Below are 24,310 nucleotides of genomic sequence, written 5' to 3' on the forward strand. Positions count from 1 at the left end.
ACAACTGTGTGTGTGTGTGTTACCTATACCAAAGCCTTCCCTCCGTCTCCTCACTGCTTCCTTTTCACTTCCACTGTATTATGTTTGGTGTTCTCTTTGTGTGCTCTTCCCTGAATCTTGCCAACCTCCCTTTCAAACTCCTGCCGGTCCAGCCGATGGAAATCTTTGTAGATGACGAAACCAAGCTAACTCTGCATGGGCTGCAGCAGTACTACGTCAAGCTGAAGGATAATGAGAAAAACAGAAAGCTCTTCGATCTCCTGGACGCACTAGAGTTCAATCAGGTACCCACACCATACCTTCCCCACAGCCTAACCCCCCTGTGGACATTTTTGTTTTGTCTGTTTGCTTTTCTGTTGATGGGAATTAGATTGCTGCATTTTATGTTCATGTCTTACAAGCATGTTACTGTGGGACACACTTGCAGATCCTGCTAGAGAAGCATTAGTTATTTCAAAGATCAAAATAAATGTTATTTATACTACTTGTGTGCAACCCCTCAGCTCATCAACTTCCTGAAACCAGGCTCTATTCTTCTTCTGATTGGCTAGGGTTAGGGTTAGGCTGTGTGCCAGAGGACATCTCCTCACATTTACAGTTAAAGAAATACTTAATAAGATATGTACAGTATGTGTGTGTACAGACAGAAAAGTATAATGGTCCTCTTAAAGGCCTTACTATGCTTCAGCGTGAGGGAGCGAGGGAAACAATATACTTTGGTCATGTGAGTGTGTGAGGGTCCACCAGAGGGAGGGGTGCGCCCACCCAGTATTTATGTTAGATATCAGCCCAGTACTGACTTTAATACCTGAATCATGTATATTTGACAACAGGGCCAACAGTTCACTGGAGTTCTGTCTTTACCATGTCAGCAGCAGAGTTAACAGAACGTGGAGGAAACTAACAGGAAAGCAGTGTCATAACTACTAATCCAACAAGTTCTGCTTGTGCAGTTTGCGAGCTTGTCACTGAACAAAGAAACAAGTCGAGCGCTAGTGAGTGTCAAAAAGCATGGCTGACGTGCTGTCCTGTTTCTCTCTGTCTCTTTTGTCCTGGTGTTATTCTACATGAAAACTTTTTGATTCTACTTACAGTAAAGTAATAAATAGCTGTTAATGATCGATTGTCTCCAAGTGCAGACGAGGGGCACGCACAGTGAAACAGACACACACAGGAAGCCGACAGGACTTAATGTCCACTGTAGCTGAGTGATTGTGTCGCTGTGCTGCTCAGGTGGTGATCTTTGTGAAGTCCGTCCAGCGTTGTGTAGCTCTGGCTCAGCTGCTTGTGGAGCAGAACTTTCCAGCGATTGCCATCCATCGAGGGATGCCTCAGGAGGAACGGTAACTGAGAGCGGTGACGCCATAAATGTTTGTTACTATTTTATTACTCCAGATAACACTGAACTGCCATGTTTTTATTGTGTTCACTCTACTTGTTGTTTTGGCAGAGGATAACAAGCTCAGTGTGAACCTTTAGGCTCAAATGTAATCATTTTCAGCTGACAGTGAGCTTAGCTCCATGCAGCTGCAGTCTCTTTCCTGTGGCCAGTTTGATTCAGTTTTATTTATATAGCACCAAATCACAACAACAGTTGGTACTTTATTTTGTAAAGTAAGGACCCCACATCTTTATGCTTTCTACTATATAATAATATTATGAAGAAGGAAGCAGGAGGCTTTTATTTTTTTCACTCTCAGACACTTTTATTTTGTTAAATTAATGCGTTGTGATGATTATACCATCGCAAACATAACTTTTACTGGTAAGTGAGGTCATTCTTTATATTAGGTAAAGCATTAATAATAATAATAATAATAATAATAATAATAATAAATTTTATTTATGAGCGCCTTTCAAGTCACCCAAGGACACTTTACAATAGGATAAAACACTTAGTAAAACAATGGCAGAATAAGAACAATAAAATAAAAGCACAAGATAAAATGAACAAACAGTGGATTCACAGTGAATATGCAGATTTGAACAGATGAGTTTTGAGTTGGGATTTAAACTGGGGGAGAACCAATGTTTCTTATTTCTGGGGGCAGAGAGCTCCACAGCCTGGGAGCAGAGCAGCTGAAAGCTCTGCTTCCCATGGCGGTGAGGCGGAAGGAAGGTACAGCAAGCTGGATAGAAGAAGAAGATCAAAGTGAACGGGCAGAACAGGTGGTGGTTAACAGGTCAGAAAGGTAAGGAGGAGCGAGGTTATGAAGGGTCTTGAAGGTGAGCAGAAGAAGTTTGAATATTATCTGGAATTTCACAGGGAGCCAGTGAAGTTCCTGAAGAACAGGTGATGTGCTGGTAGGAGGGGTTCTGGTGATAATGCGAGCAGCAGAGTTCTGAACCAGTTGAAGCTTATGGAGGGATTTTTGGGGGAGAACATGCAAAAGAGAATTGCAGTAGTCAATACGGGAGGTAACGAGACTGTGGACAAGAATGGACGTAGACTGGGTGGAAAGAGAAGGAAGCAATCTGTTAATGTTACGTAGATGGAAGTAGGCAGAACGGGTGAGATTATTGATGTGAGATTTATAGGAAAGTGAACTGTCTAGGATGACACCAAGGCTCTTAACCTGAGGAGAAGGGAAAACTGTGGAGTTATCGATAGTGAGAGAGAAATGGTTCGTCTTCAAAAGGTTGGATTTGGTGCCAATAAGGAGGATGTCAGTTTTATCCTCATTGAGCTTTAGAAAATTAGAAAACCAGGATTTTAACTCGGATAGACATTCTGTAAGGGAAGAAGGTGGGAAGGAGGAATCAGGTTTGCAAGAGAGGTATAACTGGGTGTCATCAGCAAAACAGTGAAACTGAAGATCAAATTTGCGGAAGATGGTACCTAGAGGGAGGATGTATATTATAAAGAGAAGAGGGCCTAAAACTGAGCCTTGGGGTACACCAGAGGTGACGGGGAATAGACGAGAGCGGAATGATCTTAGTTGAATAAACTGGGAGCGGTCGAGGAGATATGATTGAAACCAGGCGAGGGGTGTGTCAGAGATGCCGAGAGAGGAAAGTCTGCTTAGAAGTACAGAGTGAGAGATGGTGTCGAAGGCTGAGCTCAGATCTAAAAAAAAAGTTCTTGTAGTCTTGTGTGCTCTAAGATGCAGTGCTGTGCAAAAGTCTTGAGCCAACCATTGTTAAGACAATGGTGCTGTCATATATTGAAACGTGCAAACATACCGTAAAAGGAAATACAGTACATTAAAACACAGTCTGTACAGGTCTGACAAGATTAAAAGCCAGAACCCGGTGTTCTTCAACACAGTCTGATCTCTCTGAGACAGCTTCCTTTATGAATACTCAGGAGCAGTTCTCCAGGCTTCCCAAAGGACATTCAAAGGTTTGGGGAGGCCATGACTGACTGTCCTGTGTGTGTTTTTTATATCCAGGTATGTTTTAGTGCATTGGCAGTGTGTAAGAAAGCACTTACATAGAAACAGCATCGAAGAAAATGCTTGTGTGAATGAGGCAAGTTGTGTAAAGCGCTCAGAGTAGAAAGGCGCTCTATAAGAACCAGTCCATTTACCATTTACTATCATGATTTAGCTCCATTATAAAATAACTCAATTGTAAATATCCAGAATATTACAGAGATTAAATATACAGGGAGTGCAGAATTATTAGGCAAGTTGTATTTTTGAGGAATAATTTTATTATTGAACAACAACCATGTTCACAATGAACCCAAAAAACTCATTAATATCAAAGCTGAATGTTTTTGGAAGTAGTTTTTAGTTTGTTTTTAGTTTTAGCTATTTTAGGGGGATATCTGTGTGTGCAGGTGACTATTACTGTGCATAATTATTAGGCAACTTAACAAAAAACAAATATATACCCATTTCAATTATTTATTTTTACCAGTGAAACCAATATAACATCTCCACATTCACAAATATACATTTCTGACATTCAAAAACAAAACAAAAACAAATCAGCGACCAATATAGCCACCTTTCTTTGCAAGGACACTCAAAAGCCTGCCATCCATGGATTCTGTCAGTGTTTTGATCTGTTCACCATCAACATTGCGTGCAGCAGCAACCACAGCCTCCCAGACACTGTTCAGAGAGGTGTACTGTTTTCCCTCCTTGTAAATCTCACATTTGATGATGGACCACAGGTTCTCAATGGGGTTCAGATCAGGTGAACAAGGAGGCCATGTCATTAGTTTTTCTTCTTTTATACCCTTTCTTGCCAGCCACGCTGTGGAGTACTTGGACGCGTGTGATGGAGCATTGTCCTGCATGAAAATCATGTTTTTCTTGAAGGATGCAGACTTCTTCCTGTACCACTGCTTGAAGAAGGTGTCTTCCAGAAACTGGCAGTAGGACTGGGAGTTGAGCTTGACTCCATCCTCAACCCGAAAAGGCCCCACAAGCTCATCTTTGATGATACCAGCCCAAACCAGTACTCCACCTCCACCTTGCTGGCGTCTGAGTCGGACTGGAGCTCTCTGCCCTTTACCAATCCAGCCACGGGCCCATCCATCTGGCCCATCAAGACTCACTCTCATTTCATCAGTCCATAAAACCTTAGAAAAATCAGTCTTGAGATATTTCTTGGCCCAGTCTTGACGTTTCAGCTTGTGTGTCTTGTTCAGTGGTGGTCGTCTTTCAGCCTTTCTTACCTTGGCCATGTCTCTGAGTATTGCACACCTTGTGCTTTTGGGCACTCCAGTGATGTTGCAGCTCTGAAATATGGCCAAACTGGTGGCAAGTGGCATCTTGGCAGCTGCACGCTTGACTTTTCTCAGTTCATGGGCAGTTATTTTGCGCCTTGGTTTTTCCACACGCTTCTTGCGACCCTGTTGACTATTTTGAATGAAACGCTTGATTGTTCGATGATCACGCTTCAGAAGCTTTGCAATTTTGAGACTGCTGCATCCCTCTGCAAGATATCTCACTATTTTTGACTTTTCTGAGCCTGTCAAGTCCTTCTTTTGACCCATTTTGCCAAAGGAAAGGAAGTTGCCTAATAATTATGCACACCTGATATAGGGTGTTGATGTCATTAGACCACACCCCTTCTCATTACAGCGATGCACATCACCTAATATGCTTAATTGGTAGTAGGCTTTCGAGCCTATACAGCTTGGAGTAAGACAACATGCATGAAGAGGATGATGTGGACAAAATACTCATTTGCCTAATAATTCTGCACTCCCTGTATATAACTGACATTTTACTGTAAAACTTAATTTTGTTATTTTCACTGTAGAGGATGTGCATTAGATGGAGAGAGATATCCACAGACAGGAATGACTTCCTGTGTCCTTTAGTGGTGCATTATGGGTAATCTTAGTCTCTCAGTGACTGACCAGCTCATCATGAGTGGGTGGGAGGTCCAGTATTGTCCTGATCTTGGACAACATCCGCCTCTCAGACACCACCTTATTAAAGTCTAGCTCCATCCCCACAACATCACCCACCCTACCTTGTTTTACCGATGGCTGTAGGCACTCACTGTTGGACCTCCTGATCCTTTCCATACATATTGATGACCACAAATATTAGCATAGTGTGCATTGGGTCCTTCACAAAAATTTGAGGAAACTGTACGAGTGACAGGATGTCTGTTGGCATCTGAAACCCTCAACCTGCTGTCCCAGCATGCAACAGCACAGAGGATGGCACTGGCCACAACAGACTCATAGAAACACCTGTGTGTTGTCCGACAGATGTTGAAAGACCTCAGATACGACTCTGGCCCTTCCTGTAGAGTGCAGTGGTGTTTTTAACCCACTACAATTTATTATCAGGTGTACTCTGAGGTATTTATAGTCCTGCACATCGACCCCCTGGATTGAAACAGGGGTCACAGGTTTCCCGGTCCTCCTAAATCCGTTGGTCTTTGCTACGCTGAGTTGCAGATGATTCTGCTCGACCACAGCCCAATACTCATCACCCTCACTGATGCATCCAACCACTGCAGGATCATCTAAAAGTAAGGTCTGTGGTGTAGATGGTGAAGAGGAAAGGGGAGAGGACAGTCCCTTGTGGTGCCCGTGTTGCCGATCACCTTGTCAGACACAATGTTGAAGACGCACGTTGTGGGCCTCCTGTCAGATAATCAACAAGTCCACAAAGCAAGCTCCATATAAATAAGCAGCTTTGATGTGGAAGAACTTGACTGGCCTGCTCCACCCCTCCCCTGCAGCTGAGCCAGAAACCACAGCCAGTCCTTCTCATCCAGCATCAGTGTCTGACTGATGTCGGTGACCAAAAATCCCATAAATACACTCAAAAAAAGCTGATGTCCAAGAAAAACTTTGAAAGTCTTTCAGGAAGCTGGAGAGCTGTTACTCAAGACCACTTCAAAAATTCCAAGAAGGTCTGTGTCATTGGAAGAAAAAAATGTAAAGACATGAGTGGGGACATTTGCACAGTACTGTGGGGATGTTGATCAACTCAGCAGCCCAATACACACATAATGAAACTTTCAATGTGAGGATATGTGACACACAGACTAAGCTTCACTTATTGTCCTCTGTAGTTTGTCTCGCTACCAGCAGTTCAAGGACTTCCAGAGGCGAATCCTGGTGGCCACCAACCTGTTTGGACGAGGGATGGACATCGAGAGAGTCAATATTGCCTTCAATTATGACATGCCAGAAGACTCTGACACTTACCTTCACAGGGTGAGACTATCCATGTGTTGTTCACCTGACAGGCTAAAACAGTAATCATGTGTGTGATCATGTATGAGTTGTATAGTTTTAATGTTTTATTTGGGAACAGAATGGTGTGTATGTGTAAGTTTGGTGATGGAGTTTTTATTATGAATGAATGATGAATATTTATGAATTATTATGTCTATTTTTTTATGTTTAAGGACAACAAATGGAAATTAGCCTTTGGCTATAATCTGGCATGTTTACATTCATGGATTTTTTTTTTTTTTTACATTTATGTTCATTAACATGCACTGTCCTAAATAAATAAATAAATAATAGAAATATATGTGAAAGCTGCACAAGGTCATATTTGTGACTTATTGGATGATGTACAAATACATATTTAAGGAGATACTGAGGAATCTGAGCTCTTTATTAGATAGACACAGGTGTGAGGCATTTATTAATGTTATAATCAGCTGAGCAGGTAGTAGCTTATTCCAAGAGTGGCAAGGAGGGTCTCTGTCCTGCACCCAGGCTGGAAGGAAGACTTCTGTTAAAAGAGGACTTCATAGGACAAACACGGGTACGGAATAGAAAAGGCAGATCAAATACTCTGGGACAGCATTTATTCACTAACATTAACCTATACAAGAAAAAGACAGAAAAACACGGAGAGGGCTTCTATCAAAGCCATACTATATTGTCTTATACTTATCCTGTACTGTGATTAGTTTGCCCTACTGTGCTGTAATCAAGCACCTGTACATGTAGTCTGTGATCCTGACTGAGTAATGTGGTCGGCTGCACTGGTGTGTCTTGGTGTAGGTTGCTCGAGCAGGCAGGTTTGGAACGAAAGGCCTGGCCATCACATTTGTGTCTGATGAAGGTGACGCCCGCACACTCAACGATGTCCAGGACCGCTTCGAGGTGAACATCGGCGAGCTGCCGGAAGAGATAGACATCTCCTCGTACAGTAAGTCTTCTTTCGTTTCTTGAATTATTGTAAGGTTCATCCAAACTAACAACAGTGTGTGTGTGTGTGTGTGTGCTCCTGCAGTTGAACCAGCACGATAAACGAGCCAGACGCTCCAGTTGGATTTCGATTCACTTTGCAGTTTTACTCTGATGGAAGATGCAGACTGTGTTTGTATGAAACCTGGCATGTCCAACAGCAGATATTTACCCAAGCCTGTGCTTATTGAAAGGAAGAAAGCAGGGGCACAGCTCCCTCTGCAGGAATGATTCAGAATAGACTTTGTATGATATTATTTAAGTTTCTAATGTCGGTATTTGTTAATATATAATTCAAGTTATCTGTTTTTCTAGGTGTGAGTGGAAGTACCAGAGGTAGTTTAGTACTGACAGTAGAAAGGCACTGTTTACTGCTGTGGATTAATAAAGTTTGCCTGGTAAGGTCTCCTTTATTCTTCATCTTCTCCTTTTTTAAATCCACATCCACAATGTGTTTGTTATCGTCTAACACTCAGACTTGTCAGGATGGCAGCACAGTTTTCTTTAAAACCTCTACATACCATTAATGGTGCTTTCACCAACATCCACGGCATAGGTGTAAATGGAGCCCCATAATATCACGCATGTGGGATTTTTAACTGCTGACAGGAAGTTTGATTCCTTCTCTAGAGCACACACCCATCCATCATTTCCAAAAGGACTCTCTTATGTTTAATATCATTTGGAGTTAAAATGAGTTTAGATTCGTGAGTCGTTGTGATTTTACTTTCAACATTTTAGTATGATCTGTTGTATATTTGTTTTTAAATCCAAGCCTTGTTGAAGACATATTGGACCATGTATAGTTGTGAACAGCGCCTTTTAAATTTGAGTATCTGACAGTCCTGCATACAAAGGTTTTTTCACAGCGCGTCGGCCACCTTAACTCCATGAATCAACTGAATAACTGAGGAAGCTGAATGAAGCTGTCTCATCACAGCTCATTTGGCACAGCACACAATAATGTCTGTATTTCTTTCATTCTTTAGATGTGGTCTGGTCACATAGGGTGTAGTGCCCTGTGTGCTTTTTAGTGTGATCTTCAGTCAGTGCAGCTATTACGCTCCAACTAAGGAGTGATCACTGTGGACACGCATGGATATGAGAACTGAAAATTTCCTTCAATATATGGACAAATATCAAAATAGTGGATTTTATTTGTAATGTAATAAAGTTATAAACACATCAGGCAGTGGTTTTACACATCACCATACAGAAGTGGGTATCAGTCAATCATGTAGATAATCTCCCAAAGCTAATTACAGTACAGTGATAATCATCTGTAGCTACCTCAGACTGCCTGTTGCAGAAACTATCAAACACTGGTTGCTTTTTCTACAAACTGCAGTTTGAAGCTGTTTCAGGGCGATCATGATGTCAGTGAAATTTGAAGTTAATTTGCAGCTTTACTTCCTTCATAAACCTACAGCTTGACACACCTGAAGGGAGCGTGGTGGAAAAATACTGTAACCCTCTGAAATGTAGTGTTTTTCAGTAAAGCATGGCTGTGATTCACACTGGAGTGACAGGTGGTCTACTCAATTTTTTTCTTTTTAAGATTAGACGTCTGCTTGAGCAGGACTAGAGCTCCATTTTTAAGCAGCTTTCTGAACCAGGAAAGCCACTAACCATCCCCACAGACTAACCTACGTGAGGGCTTGTGGGCAGGTATCACTTTCTTCTCAAACTACACTTTAACATTATTCACACAAGTTCAGAGTTCGACAGGATGACGGGCTCTGTGGAGTCTCGTTGTCTATGTTGGTTTGATAGTGAAGACTTCGTGCACTTACACACCTGCTGTTTGTCCCGTGTAAATGCTTCTAACAATGTCACCTCCTCACTAAAACAGCGGTTTCTCACCAAAGCTTCATTCTTTGTGGAAACAATATTTAGTAGATTCAGGTGTACACTCTTGTTTTCTATCTGAAACCTATTATTACTGTTATTAGACTTCAGACCTTCTTCAGACTACATCTGGTTATTTGGCATCCACACCTCTGTATTTGTAGCACTCATGAGTAAAAAATGTTGTGCCTCGTGACTGAGAGACAGTAAAGCAAGTACTGCACTGTTGTCAGTCAGTCCTCAATCCAACCTACTGTTTTGATCTTCCTAAACTTTGAAAATGGCCTGTTTACTACCACAGACTGTATATAAAAGATGCACGTGTTGCCTGCATTCTTTCCCAAGGCCAGCAGGGGGCAGCTGCACAAAAACTTGAAAAACCTCTTTCTTGATTTAAGGACTCAGTAAAAACCTTCCTGATGATTCTGAGGAGGATAAATCACAGCATGCTTTACTTGTTGGGTTACCTTTTGATTTTCACATGAGCCTGCATTGGTCCTCAGTTTCTCAGCAAGATCTCTAGCCCAGAAATCAAGGGGAAAGAAGTAAAAACAATTGAAGCTGTGTTTATTTACTTCAATCGGTTCATGGTCACAAATCATTTTCCCCTGCTTTTGTCTCTGTAGTCACATCTGTGAGCTGTAGGAAGGCGGAGGGAAACACTGCACAGTCAGATTGACCCCTCACTTTGTTCAGCTGGTGTCTAAAATGGTCAGCTCGAGGCTTCAGTGTGTCCATCTTTTATATACAATCTAATGCGTGATGCCTTCTACAAGCGTTACAGAAGTTACAGAAGAGGTGGATAAGAAGGTGTTACATAGGACACTTCTTTCTCCCAGGTGTGAACGGTGATTAGTGTGCTTTCAGTGCAGAGTCTGACCGATTCTAGGATTTCACAGTATCTGCTTACTTTTTGTCTAGTATGTGCAAATTGATAATGTTCATAGCAAAATGCTTGGGGAGTCATTACAAATGTGTTATCATAGTTTATCTAGCAGAGTGCTTACTCTTTCTGCATCACAGACTAGCCAAAACTAAGACCCACCAAAAAACAAAACTGCATTGATCCAATACCTGTCAGGCTCCACTGCAGTGTACCATCACTCACACTGTTGATAATGACATGATTACCAGTAGCTGCTGCAAACATCTGAAAGTGATGTCAAGTCTATATTTGGCCAGTTTGTCACAAGAAGAGAGAATACACCAAACAAAATGAGCCCAGAAAGCAAGGCACGCCGACAGCAGCCGTTTAGTTTAAGGATGGAATGGCTTCAGCCAAAGTGGGACCGCTCTGAAGTCTGTGTGGCCCACACGTGCCGATCCTCAATGAGCGTCAGTTTTAGAAGCTCGGCCTTCCAGCTCCACGTTTAACTTTGAACTCCTGCGTCCACCGTATTCTTTGGTCTGAGAGGGTGTTCCTCTGATTAAGGCTCTGTCCCCTCTTCAACACCATTTGGACTGCGTCTGGGTCTCTCAGCTCCAGCTGGTGTCATACTGCGACCAGCCCTCTGGTGGAGCTAAGAACACCCTTCGACCACGGTACAGGAAGTTGACCACACCTCTATAACCTGTACGAGGAACTCCTGATTTTAAGTCATCCATTACTCCCAGATTTCGAGCAAAGACTTTAAAACTGTCCCTGGTGGAGTACTGCACCCTGTACGGCCCAGGTCCTCTTAAACTGCCCCCTTGTTGCAGATCCTCAATCTTTACCAGTGGGGCGCTATAAACCTCTTTAATAAACTTTTCCTCATACTTCTCTTTTAGCAAATAAGACAAATCCAGTTTGGTAAAAGGCACAAATTCAGTGTTTAGCTTAATATAACGAAGGTACTGGTCAAAGAATTGACCTAAGCTCACACCTTTCCGGCCAAAGGTGATAGTCCGAGAGATTTCTGGCCGAATGCAGGAGCGGCCGTTACGCTGTTCCGGCTGACGCATCCAGTCGTCCCAGAAGGCCGATGGCCATTTGGGCTCCAGTTCATCCCACATCTCTTTCAGCAGCATCCAGCCCAGACCAGGGAAGAAGTCTGTTCTGTAGAGGAGATCAGCTTTCGACGAATCCACCAAGGCGTCTCTGCCATTATCGTTCCAGGCAGAAACGCACCACAGGGTTGGGTCAGAACGCAAGATTGGATACAAGGCTCGGAAATACTCGAAGAAGTCAGGTGCGACCTGAAAGAGAGGAGACAGATGAAGAGTAATTCTGCTGCTTCAAACACATAATCACTGCCTCAAGTGTAACGATCCAGGTATTATTTACCTATTTATTAGACATTGTTTTACTATCTGTTCTTCTCTGATGGTCACAGACAAGATGCCAATCCAAATGTCCTTTGTTCTTCTAGTCTGTTAGCCAACAACAACAACTACTGTTCAACCTGAAACCATTTAAATGTTTGCTCACCACAAAACGAACGGGCCTGAAAAAAGTATTCTAGTGTACGACAGCGCATGTTCTGGCTTTGTAGAGTCATATTTGTGAAAGTACTGTAGCATAAACAAGCCAACAAATACAGCAGACAAAAGCTGAAGCAGGGAGCTGAGTCCCATCATTTTCATTCCCAGCGTTACCCTACAAATGCTGTTATTGGTTTGTAGTTTGCATGCAACATGTGACATTTACATTTTCCCTTCCTCCATGTTAATTGTTTTTTCGGAAGTCGAGCGTTCACTTTTTGCTTTGCCATCTGAGAAGATCTTGATGTTCTTGATGTTCACTTCAGGACTGATTTCTGTGACTTCTTAAATCAGTTGATTTTCATGGTTGCAGTCCTACAACTTTTTGATTGTAATTCTTGCATAATTTCTCATGCTTGAATGTCCTACACGAGGTCCTTAATAATTCTACAAAAAACTAAAAAACAAACAAACTGATGAGCGTTCAGTTTATTCAAGATAAAGCATTCTGATTAGTGTTTAGTAGAACGAGGCTACCTGCAGCCGAATAACAAAGGTTTGATTGCTCCGTGACAGAAGACTTGATCCTGGCATGATGTACCTTGCCTATACTGGTCACTTTCGTGATATTCATGCAGTAGAGGTGTGCCTGTCTGTTGGGTTGGTATGTGCATAATGCACACCATGGAGACATTAAGGACGCATATGTACAAATGTGTTTCATAGACTTCAGTTCAGCATTCAGCTGGTATTAATTACCAACTATTAATTTAGAGGACTGGGTAATGAATTTTCCCAAGGAAAACAAACTGTTGTGGAGGGCTGCACCAGTAAGTTAAACTCAGCATTAATAGTTCAATAATAATTTTATCTCTACTGGTGTTATTGGCAGATATTGCAGTTAGACAATGAAAATAAAAAATAAAAATAGTAAAAACACCAACAATTTAATTAATCAATGAATAAACATTCCCTTTTTGTCCCATTTCAGCCCCAACCTATCTGAGCATGCAGCTCTTCCAGTCCAAGTCCCACCTTAATCTCCAACTCTTTCCCTATCCCATGTACAAAGATCAGTAACTGGGCTGCCTCAGACATCACATGCTTGTTATGTAAATAGTTTCCCTGCCTCACAAAACAACTAAAGCAGATTTTAATGGGGGGAGTCCTAGAGGAACAAGGGTCTCTGCTTTGAGACCAGCCTGGGACCACAGCATCATTCCTGATCATTCATATTCACCTCTGAGGTCTATTATTAAACAGAAAAGTCCACAAAACACTAAAATCTGAACGATACCTGCCGCACATACAGTGTGTAGTAATCCAGTGGTGTGTTACACCAAGTGTAAAAGGTCCATTCACTTAAACTCTTTATTCTTAAAGACAAAGCATTCAGCAAAACACAGACTCATTCCACGACCTGCCAGAAACATGAAAAGAGCAAACTGGTAGATACCAGCTACATAAGTAAAGCCAGATTTTTCCCCAGGGCTCAGTTTCTCCAGAGCTGCTGGTTGAAATTACTTTATACTGCTGTAACTGCAGAGCCTCTTTTTACCACAACTTTTCTGTGTCACACGAAGCTTTTTACTTCAGAACGGATTTGTACTTTAAAGCGGTCAATTCTTAAGAAAGAAGTTCTTAGCAGGCCTTACGACTGGATAAATACAACCTGAAATGGACAACAACACATACCACGACATACTACATAGTGTCATGATTTATTTAACTAAAACTGAACCAAAATGCAAAAACAATGTGTGAAAAACTGAGAACACTCCACGGATCAACAGCATGCACAGAGCTGGTAATAATTCTGTAGAACAGTCTGAAATTTCTATGGTAGTTTCATTTTTACCGGAGAGAGGCAGAATATCAACCAAAAATGACATAAAAGCCATCAAATGAGTTGCATGCCATTGAGTGAAATAAGCATTTGATCCCCAAGCAAACATGACTTAACGCTTGAGGGAGAATCCCTTGTTGGCACCACAGCGGTAAGACGTTTCTTGTAGTTGGTCACCAGGTCTACACACATCTCAGGAGAGATTTTAGATCACTCTTCTATACAGAAACTCTCTGAATCATTTAAGTGCGGTCATACTTAGACCACTGTGTGCTTATGGACAACAAATTCAATTAGGCACAAGTGGCACCAGTAAAAATGTAAAGGAACAACATTAGAAATAGGATATACCAAGTTGTTTCCCACCTGAGGTTCTGAGTAGTCATGTAAATATAACCCTCGATTCCAAAAAGGTCGAGACACTATGTAAAATGTACACAGTAGATGCTCTATAAGCTGCTCAGAAGTGCACAAGGATGAAATGCTTTTATCTGTCACATTTAAATCAATATGGGTTTTGGGGTGTGACCACGGTTATAACTAGCATATGCCACAGATCATTCACTGTGGCGACCCCTAATAAAGGGACTAGCCAAAAGAGGATGACAAGTCTACTGAAGTCTTTGCTGCTAAAATGATACAATGACAGCAAAATAACACTCATCATCTCCAAAAGTTGACTCTGTTCATCTGGACGTAGCGTTTTGTGGGAGAAACGTTTTGTCACTCATCCAGGTGACGTCTTCAGTCTCAGCTGACTGCAGGTTTCAATCTTATAAACAGTACATTTGCATAATGACTGAAACCAGCCCAGTGAGGAACAATGGGCTGGGAGGTCAGTTCCTTAATCTTAATTATGCAAATTCTCATGACCATTGATCAACAACAACTGACCAAAACCCACTAATCAATGGCCATGAGGCCCATTCACAGAGAGTTGGGGAATGGCTGCAATCACAGCATTGTAAGATGGTGACAGATGTAGCCTTAGGCCCCTCCTCCATTCAGAGATGGTCTTTCCCTTTTCACGTAAATGGCCTCCTTGACTCCGCCCTCAAACCAGCGTTCCTCCCTGTCCAGGATGTTACATCCTCATCACTGAAAGAGTGTCCACTGGCCTGTAGGTGTGAATAGACTGCAGAGTCCTGGCCTGACGAGGTGGCTCTTCTGTGTTGTGCCATCCTCTTGCCAGGACTCTGCAGTCTATTTACACCTACAGGTCAGTGGCTGTTGATCAATGAGAGTTTGCATAATTAAGATTAAGGAACTGACCTCCCAGCCCATTGTTCCTCACTGGGCTGGTTTCAGTCATTATGCAAATGTACTGTTTATAAGATTGGAAACCTGCAGTCAGCTGAGACTGAAGAAGTCACCTGGATGAGTGACGAAACGTTTCTCCCACAAACGCTACGTCCAGATGAACAGAATCAACTTTTGGAGATTTACTTACCTGGATGACTGAGCATGCATCAAAACACTCATCATCAATGCCATGACAATAATGTGGATGTCTGAGAGCACTCACCTCCAAGTCATCCTCCACAATGACCACAGTAGACTGCGAGAATGTGTGAAATACTTGGTTGAGTGCCCAGCGGTAATGTCGGGCGATTTTGTAGTAGCCCTGGAACTTCCTGTGTTCTGGCCGGACTCTGATGTCCGACAGGTCTGGTTGGCTTATGTGCGTTACTTTTTCTCCGTATGAGCCAATCACACGAGCCGTCTCAGCATGGCCACAGTCTTGGCTGACGATGATTGGATACAGTTCTTGGGAAGGGCGGTACTGTATCAGTTTGTCAAGACTCCGCTTTACTGTCACTCTGTCACAGGCAATAACCAGAATGGGAATGATGACTTGTGGACCAGAAACAGAAGCTGTTACTTTATTGTCCTCAGCAACCTCTTCCTTTACATCAGTGGCCTGATGCCGTTCTATATTGGAGCCTGCAGCTACTGTAGCAGCAGACCTCTGTGTGTGTTTTATTTCACCTTGGTCCCCAACATACACATCATTTATGAGAGGAACTGGATTATTCTGCTGCTGGTCAACAATCTGATTTACTTCTTTGATATTATCAGTTTGCTTCTTCCCAATCTCCTTCTGCCGAGCCCACACTGCCCTGTGACTTTCAATTTGCTTTAATAGCTTTTTCTGGGTGTCAAGTTGAATTTCAACCTCCTCGGCCAGTCGGATGACCTCCCCAGCAAGGTTAACTTGACCTCCTTTACCTCTGACCATGCCCCACTCCTCCTTTCCTCCTGGTTCAGCTCCACCGCCTTCTCCTAGGTGGCCCATGGGAGGGCGACCCCAAAGGTAAAGTAGAAGCAAAGCATTCCAGGCGACAAACAGGAAAGCACCGCATAGTATAAAAGAGCTTTTCTTGCGAACCATGGCCCAATAACACTAGAAAAGGGGTGGGGTTGATAAGGAACAAGCGATACCAGTATGAATCCTACAGACCAAGGTGACTATTTTGGATGTGCAGGGAGTTAATATCCCACCACTCTGTACTTATTTCATTCTGTCCTTCAGTCAGGAGGGTGTCTGCTATAAGAATGTCTAATTTAAAAGGAATTTATATGATGTTACTGTGGAATACATGCAGTCTATGAAATCCCATAAGGTCAGGTCAGCAAGCTTGCAGCTAGCAAAACGGACTGCAGGTGAAAGTGGACAAAAGGAGAAGACAGGTCACTTTGGGTGGAGGGAGGGCAACTCCTTGAATGTTATCCTTCCACCATCCTGAAAAAAGAGAAGGGAAACATTCAGCTTGGTGACTGTAGGTCATTTGAGAATTTCACAAGTGTACTGTAAATGTGTCTCCTCTGTAAAACAAAAGCAGCTATTCTGTCAGTTAAACCCACAACAAGATCAAGACATTTCCTCGCCCAGCGGAAGAGTCAACTAGGGCATGCAGAGGGTTGGTGTCACTGCTGAGGATACAGGAAGATGGTGGGAAATAGGGTTGGGCCATATCATATCGTTCACGGTAATACCGGTATAACGTTAAGCAATGATAAGAAAATGAAATATCACAATAGAATATGGGTAAAACTGGCATGCGCAGTGCCTTTGCTTTCATACGTACATGGCGGAAAAAGCATGGCGGCGATGGAGAATGAGAAGAGCAAAAGTGGATCTTTGAATGAAACAGATGAACCAGAACTGGTTTGTAAAAATGCTGCAACTTCCGGGGTTGAGGAACTGGCTCCGCTTTTGTCCGTCAGATACACACCAAAGCACAATTTTTGGTAGAGCATGCAAGCAGGCCGTCGTTATTACAGAACCGATTTTATGTACACGGCGCTCAAAAAGCTGTCAAAAAGGTTTCAGTACGACTTTGCTAAGCTACGAAGCCGCACCGCTTGATGGATTGTCGGAGCATTACGGCTATCGTAGGCGGAGCCTCGCGGAGTGATACGTACTGTGCTTCAACATAATATTACCGTATTGTGTGTGTATAACTGTTTTTAAGTTGTGTGGATGTTATACATGGTTATGCTGAGGATATGTCGGCCAGTTTCCACTGGAAATGCCTTTTGGTTAAACTGTCAGCAAAGAGTTTGCATTTTCACTGTTAAATTTTTATATAGCTTTACTGCACGTAAAAAACAGCTGCTTGTTTAAGTGAAAATACATTGATGGGGTTTCTTTGCACTAATAAAGTAGTGGAGTTGTAAAGTATTTTGTCTAGTGTCAATTATATCGTCAGTTATGTCGTTATGGCAAATTTTCAAATGTATCGTGATAAATATTTTTGGCCATATTGCCCTGCCCTAGTGAGGGAAAAAAACCTTCAAAACAAGCTCTTCTTTTAGATTCTTGCAATATGAGCAAAGGACACAATCATGTAGTTTTAAGGTGACTTAAATCAGAAAACCTTAGACTACTCAGTTTGCAGAGGTGTGAGGGATCTTCCAGGAATGGTGATGCTATTTTCCGTAGACTTCACTAGTCAGTAGGCAGTGATTTCATGCCTGTTGATCTCTAACCTGGAACACAGCTTGCTCCAGGGAAGATGAGGATTGCAGCACGTTATCATGGTGATATACCCCGGTAAGAACTGATAGTAAAGGCCTCTGGCAGGACAGAGTGGTCACACCGAGGTTCTGGCTGATGTTTTAGGGGCTGTCAACATGTGAAACTGACCTGTACACAACTTCAACTGGACACAAACAAACAGTATTCATAAATTAAAGACATCTAAAACTAAATGTCCAGTCCAATAAACCTGAATGTTGACAAGCTTTCTCTGTTGTTATTTCAAAGTAACAAAGGGATAAATTTAGTAAGTGAGCGAGCGGATGAAGGTCACTTCTTAGCATTAGAAACACCTAAACCAATTAGCACTGACAAACATAAGCCTATGCTCTGACAGGATGAAGCCAGTTCTCTAAGGTAGCAGAGAGGTGGGTAGATAAAGGTGCTACCCATTACTGTCACATTCTCAGTTAAACCCACATTTGTTCCAGCCAAACAAGTTAAAGTGTAGTGTCATGCCTGCAGAGTGAGAAATGGTTATGGTTAGTGGCCATGTGCACTCTGTCAACAGACCCAAACTTACCACAGTACAACACAACAGACTCTTCTATTCACTTTATATTATACTGGATGATTGGATGAGCAATATTGATTTTCAAGATGAAAAAAAAAAACTATGGTTACTGAAGACCAGTTTCTTAAACTGTCATTTATTGGACAGTTTAAGAGGCTGGAAATGGGGACGTCACCCGTCTGATGGGGAAGGAGCCTGAGCTACTGCATGACATTGAGGTACTGGCTAGACACAGTCGAGTTTACTTCAATGCACAGCTTAGGCTCTGGAACCAGTCTCCAGAAGCAGGGCTGAACTCGGCCCCAGCATGGACTTGCCCTTGGTGAGAAGCAGCAAGCTGGGGTGTGTATCCTGGCATCCCCTCGGCTTGATGCCTTTACATTGGGGGTTTTTCCCAGAGAACGAAAAGGTTTGTTCCCTGTGCCTCTGGATCAGGGAACGGGTCTTGACTGTCGTCTGCACTTATGCGCCAAACAACAGTTCAGAGTACTCGGGCTTCTTGGAGTCCTGTCTTTGGGATCAGGTGGCAGGGGTAGTATGCTGGACAGACCTGGTGCCCCAAAATGTATAGTGAGGGTACACTGGGAACACCTAACAGAGGTCCCGGTGTACAACTCTCACTTCTAGCAGAGCTTCAACAATATTCCGAGTGAGACTGGGGACATTGAGTCCAAATGGACTGAGACTGCTGCACTGAACTGTGGCTGCAAGGTGGTTGGTGCTTGTCGTGGTAGTAACCCCCGAACCAGCTGCTGGACACTGGAGGTGAAAGGAGGCATCAGGCTGAAAAAGGACTCCTATTGAGCTTGATTAGCCTTTGGGACATTGGAGGCAGCCGATGGGTACTGACTGTCACGGACCTGGGTCTGAAGGACCCACGGTCTGTGAATAAGCATGGACATGTGTATTTTTGGTGCTTCTGTCCTCTGTTTCCTTATGTTTGTGTGTAGGTGGGTGTGGCAGAGCACCTGTTCTTCAGCCCTGGTGGGCATGGCAGTCAGGAGCCTGGCCACACCTGAGGAGAAGCGCACACACCTGAAGTCAATCAAGCCTCGTCGGGGAGCTATTTAACAGTTTGGCTGAGCGCTCCTCGACGCTGGATTGTTGCGTAAGACTCCAGGTCAGTGTCTTGACTAAGGTTTAAATCAGTGTGTGCATACCTGCAAGAGTGTGTTTCTTGACGGCTGCCTCTGGTATTCTTTCCCCCAGGAGGAGCGTGGAAACAGGAGGGCAGCGAGCACGGGGATTGCAAAAACACGGGACCGGAGAGCACCAAGACACGGATTTTGGGAGGAGACACTGCACAGGAGTCAAGGGAGCACACAGGGATTTATTGTTATTTCTCCTACACTGTAAATAAACGCACCATTGCGGTGAAGAGTCCTGCGTTTTGGGTCCCATCTTCCCCACACCTCCATGGTCTGCCCCGCAGACCGTGACACTGGCAGACCAAGCCACACAATGGCTGAAACTAAAATTCAGGTGGGAGTTTGGTGAAGCCATGGAAAAACAACTTTGGAAAGCGGTGCTCTACCGACAATATGTACAGCGCGGGTGAAGTGCTGCTGACTTCAACTGATGATATTGTCGGGGGTTGGAATACTCGGAGGACCTCCTTAATCCCACTGAGACGTCTTCCGTAGGATTAAGACGTCTCAGTGGGATAGGGTTAGGGAAGCAGAGTCTGGGGATGACCTAAGCATTACTGGGGGTGAGGTCACTGAGGCAGTTAAACAACACCATGGTGGCATGGCCCTTGGGGTGGATGAGGTTCACGCTGAGGTCCTCATGGCTCTGGATGTTGTAAGGTTTCGGTTGACATGTCTTTGCAATGTTGCGTTGAGATCTGGGGTGGTACCTCTGGATTGGCAGACCGGGGTAGTATTTCCCATCTTCAAGAAGGGGGACCTGAAGGTGTGCTCCAACTATGATGGGGATCACGCTCATTAGCCTCCCCGGGAAAGTCTATGACAGGATGCTTTATCAGGAACTCAATGGGGATGTTGCGAACAACACTAGAAGCCAACTTCAAGCCAATAGCACAAGTAACCATCAAATGCTTTGTCCTGTCAAATCCTAGGCCTGAACCCTCTCAGTGAGATAACTGACAAGACTGGCTACGGATACCGACTACAGAATGGAGCAAGCCACCATCATCAGCCACCTCGTCTACATGGATGACATCAAGATGTATGCCAGGAGTGAATGATCACTGATCCACACCACCAGGATCTACCAGCAATGACATCGGAATGTCATTCAGACTGGAGAAGATGGTAACAAAGAGAGGGAAGGTAGTCAGAAGTAAGGGGACCGCCCTACCAGAAGGCAACATTGCAGACGTTGAGGACAGCGACAAGTACCTGTGAATCCCACAGGCAGAGAGTAAGGCAAGTCCTGAGGAGTCAGCTGAATGGGAAGGACAAGATCTGGGCTATCAACACCTACGCCCTGCCCATGATCAGGTACCCCTGCTGGGATAATATCCTGGCCAAAGGAGGAGATAGAAGCTACTAACATCAAGACAAGAAAGCTCCTCCTCCATACAGGGTTTCACCCCAAGTCCAGAACCCTGAGACTGTGTGCTAGGCGGAAGGAAGGAGGCTGGGAACTAGTGAGTGTCAGAAGCATGGAAACCCCTGGAGGTCCCGAGGTCAAAATGGGAGACGCCCCCTAGGGTGGTCGAGAATGACTGAGCTAAGATCCTGTGGGACTTCCAGATACAGACGGAAAAACTGGTGGTGGCTAACCAACCAGAAATAGTAGCGGTGGACAAGCAGAGTAAGACGGCTATAGTGATAGATGTCAGCTACGTGGCATATAAAAACATGACAGAATGCCGTGACGGCCCTCTATAGAGCTTAAAATACTCTCACAATATTTGGGGATTATACTTTACAGTACTGTAGGTTTTTGCACTACAACGTAAAGCACCTTGAGGCGCTTGGTCTTCTATGTATGGCAACTTTAAATGGAAAAAGATGAATATTAGATTATATTGTAGTGACAATAAAATGAGAGGTGTAATATCAAACTGTGCAAAGAATACTTGATGTAAAACATGTTCTGGAAATATATAAACTATTCATGCAAATCTCTCATGAAATTGGAAAATTAGTGTATTAATTGACTAATGTAAACTTCTCATGTTTCACTTATCTTATTTCCTTCAGTAACATTTATATTTATTTCATTTCAATTTAGTTTTGCTTTAACTGTATAAAGCAATACAACAATTTTCAAACATGCACAGCAACCCTAACGTTTTATGACCAAGGTACGCGTGAGAACACAACAGCTGGAGACAGCTGGATCAAGATTAAAAGTTGATTTTGGCTGCCAGCTAGTTAGTACTAATTCTCTTTCAAACTGCATTTTAATCTCTTAAATTTTAACATTGTACAGCAATATACGTTAGTTGTGATTATCTGTAACAGTGATTAAGCCATTGTTAAATACATTTGTGTTAATAGCTTTTTAAAAATTGTCCATCTGCCTGGGACTAGAGCTGAAAACCAGCCTGTAATGGAGTAGACTGGTTCTAATATAGTGCTTTTCTACTACACTCGAGCAGCCAAAGTACTTTATACAACGGTTCTTATTCACCTATTCACACAAGCACTTTCTATTTTATATTTTTATAAACATTCATACTTCATCAGAGAGCAACTTGGGGTTCAGTATCTTGCCCGGGACATTTGACATGCAGACTGAAGACTAGAGCCGCCCGGGACTGAACCACCAGTCTTCTTGGATGAGTGACGAAACGTTTCTCCTAAGTCCAGATGAACAGAATGCATTTTTGGGGATTTGAACATGCATCAAGACATGTCTCTGCCTCATTCTTGCAATACTGTCAAGAACCTGTGTATGAAACAGTTTGCTAAGGAAAACTCGATCAAAGACGCCCTCCTATATGCAAAACAAACCAATTTAGAGTTCAATGATGTGTGGACCTGAGAATGGGGTTAAAGGTAAGGTTTGTCTCTCTAACTCTTCACCATTGCAATCTGAAGCTTTCGATCATGTACTAGGTACTTTTAACAGCACTGTGACATTAGATAGCTATGAGTATTTTTGATTCCTATAATAATGATCTCTGTAAGTTTACCTATGCTAAATATTCATGAGACTACTTCTCAGATGACTCTCTCTCTGTGTTTAATATATCAAGCAGCTTGATTATTTGCAAAAGACAGCTTATTAAAGAAAGGGTCAAGAGTCCCGGACAGTGTCAGACATCATCAGCTCAACTGAAATTAAAAAAGCCTCAAATTTGAGAGAACAGACAGACACAAACTGGTCAGAGAGACTAAGCCCAGCAAGTTAAACTCACTGCCAACTGTACCTGAAGTCGTGGTCCTGTTCAGTCATGCAGGGCTTTAAGCTGACAAGAGGAGCCGAGCAGAAGAAGAAACTGTTGCTCCTGTCACAAAGTGTACCAGCTGAAAGTCTCGGTGAATCCCCTCCTCCCTCCGCCAGCCGACGTGGAGCTGACTGGTAGGATGACAGAGAGCAGCCTGCGGCACGAACCTACTGAAGTAACGGAGACGGACCGGGCTTACCGGTGTTCGGCTCACATGATTCCTGTGAACTGGGGGCTGGCAGGGAAGGACTGGGAGGGCAGCCGACGCCTCTTAGTTTGCCAACACTACAAACTTGTTGTTCTGCTTTCAGCTGACTCGTCCACTCTGCACACAGCAGCCGTCGGTGTCGCTGAACTGTTCGCTTCATATGCCCAGTGTCGCTGAAGCTGAGTTCAAGCACAGGACGCGGTGCGTGTTAAATGCAGCAGGGCCGTGCCCAGTGTCTGTCCCCTCTACAGCGGTCTCTGAGCATCACACACATACCGATCATCCTCACAGCCAGCTAACCAGTTCACTTGCGCTGACGTGCTGTTAGCAAGCCGGCTAACGCCAAATAGCCACAATGACAGCTTTTTAGCTGAACAGCCGCCCCAGTCAACGACAGGATGCAGCGGCAGGATCCAGGGTCACTCACCTCTCTCATGCCGTGCTGGCCCGCTAAATGAGGCTTGCATTTCCAAATGAACTGAGGCTCACCGAGCTGCAGCACTAACCGGCTAGCTGGCGAGCTAGCTGACGTTAGCTAGTCGAGCCCCTCTTATTTCTTATGGTGTGACATTAAGCAGCACATTTCTGAGTGGGTTCACAGAGGCCCCAGTATCACTTTCTGCACCTTATCCGCCTCCTGTTCCGTCATGTTCCCGGCTTCGTTCCCGTATCCAGCGCCAGCAGCTGTCTATGTTAGCCGGCTACAGTGTCTGCTCCGCAGCAGGGGGCAGACTGCTAGCGGTCTGTGCTCCACGGAGAAACTTTGCAGAGGGAAGCGCTTCTCTGTGTCCCTGCAGCCAGGGGCTTCACTTACTCCACAGACCACTGCCTCCCATGTGTGTTGATGGCATTTTTTCTTTTGATTGCACAAAACTACACTTCCGGATTGTCGACTGGCTTAGAACCGAGTTGACCCGAACCGAGCCGAAGTCTAATCCCTGACAAAGTCACATCTTTCCAGCTCACAAAATCACTTTTCTCTGATCATTCCAGTCTTCACTTGTTGCCGCAGGTTTTCTTAGACACTCCATAGAGGTCGGACCTACTGTTTTGTAGGCTTCAATGTGTTAATGGGAATGTGAAATTCAGTTGTGTTACATCTAACGTCTGCGTGGTTAGCAAGGAAAGGTTAGGATAGTAGTTAGTTAAATAAATTCACAACTTGAGCAAATGTTACAAGATATACTTAAAACATTAAAACTTAAAAAAATGATCACACACAAACACAGGGGCATCACCTTAAAGATAAAATAGTAGTTGTTTGTAAGTCATCCAACCATGGTTTGTGTTTTTCCAGCTGTGCTGTACCTCTGTTATACACAGAAACTAAAAACGTGCATCCTTTCCTCTAACTCTTCTGGCAGGCCTCCTCTCTCCTGAAGATGTATTTTAGAAGTGGAGGAATGACATACTGTCACAGTAAATCATTGCACTGTTTTTCTTACAGTTTTTG

The 24,310-nt window shown here is 43.5% G+C and overlaps 2 protein-coding genes across 3 annotated transcripts in view; one reads left to right on the forward strand and one right to left on the reverse strand.

Annotated features, from left to right (window-relative positions):
- ddx39b (DEAD (Asp-Glu-Ala-Asp) box polypeptide 39B) overlaps positions 1 to 8,043 on the forward strand; it is a 27,400-nt gene extending 19,357 nt beyond the window's left edge. The window contains exons 7-11 of one of the 2 annotated variants that reach the window (XM_084918584.1): positions 153 to 284; positions 1,234 to 1,343; positions 6,496 to 6,640; positions 7,445 to 7,592; positions 7,677 to 8,043. In XM_084918584.1, the coding sequence (XP_084774710.1) occupies positions 153 to 284; positions 1,234 to 1,343; positions 6,496 to 6,640; positions 7,445 to 7,592; positions 7,677 to 7,693 (552 nt within the window). In that variant the 3' untranslated portion in view covers positions 7,694 to 8,043. Of the gene's footprint in view, positions 1 to 152; positions 285 to 1,233; positions 1,344 to 6,495; positions 6,641 to 7,444; positions 7,631 to 7,676 lie in introns of those variants that run through there. The other variant, XM_084918585.1, reaches the window with a different exon arrangement.
- A 714-nt stretch (positions 8,044 to 8,757) lies between these two features.
- On the reverse strand, positions 8,758 to 23,940 carry mgat1b (alpha-1,3-mannosyl-glycoprotein 2-beta-N-acetylglucosaminyltransferase b). Its single transcript, XM_084918583.1, has 3 exons — positions 22,632 to 23,940; positions 15,253 to 16,470; positions 8,758 to 11,656 (listed from the first exon to the last, which is right to left on the reverse strand). Exons 2-3 carry the CDS (start codon positions 16,117 to 16,119, stop codon positions 10,955 to 10,957), a joined length of 1,569 nt encoding a protein of 522 aa, XP_084774709.1. The 5' UTR covers positions 16,120 to 16,470; positions 22,632 to 23,940; the 3' UTR covers positions 8,758 to 10,954.
- Positions 23,941 to 24,310: the final 370 nt, after the last annotated feature.

The sequence above is a fragment of the Perissodus microlepis genome, chromosome 22, assembly GCF_051167445.1.
Source record: "Perissodus microlepis isolate ML-2025 ecotype Zambia chromosome 22, ASM5116744v1, whole genome shotgun sequence".
Classification (NCBI taxonomy): Eukaryota; Metazoa; Chordata; class Actinopteri; order Cichliformes; family Cichlidae; genus Perissodus; species Perissodus microlepis.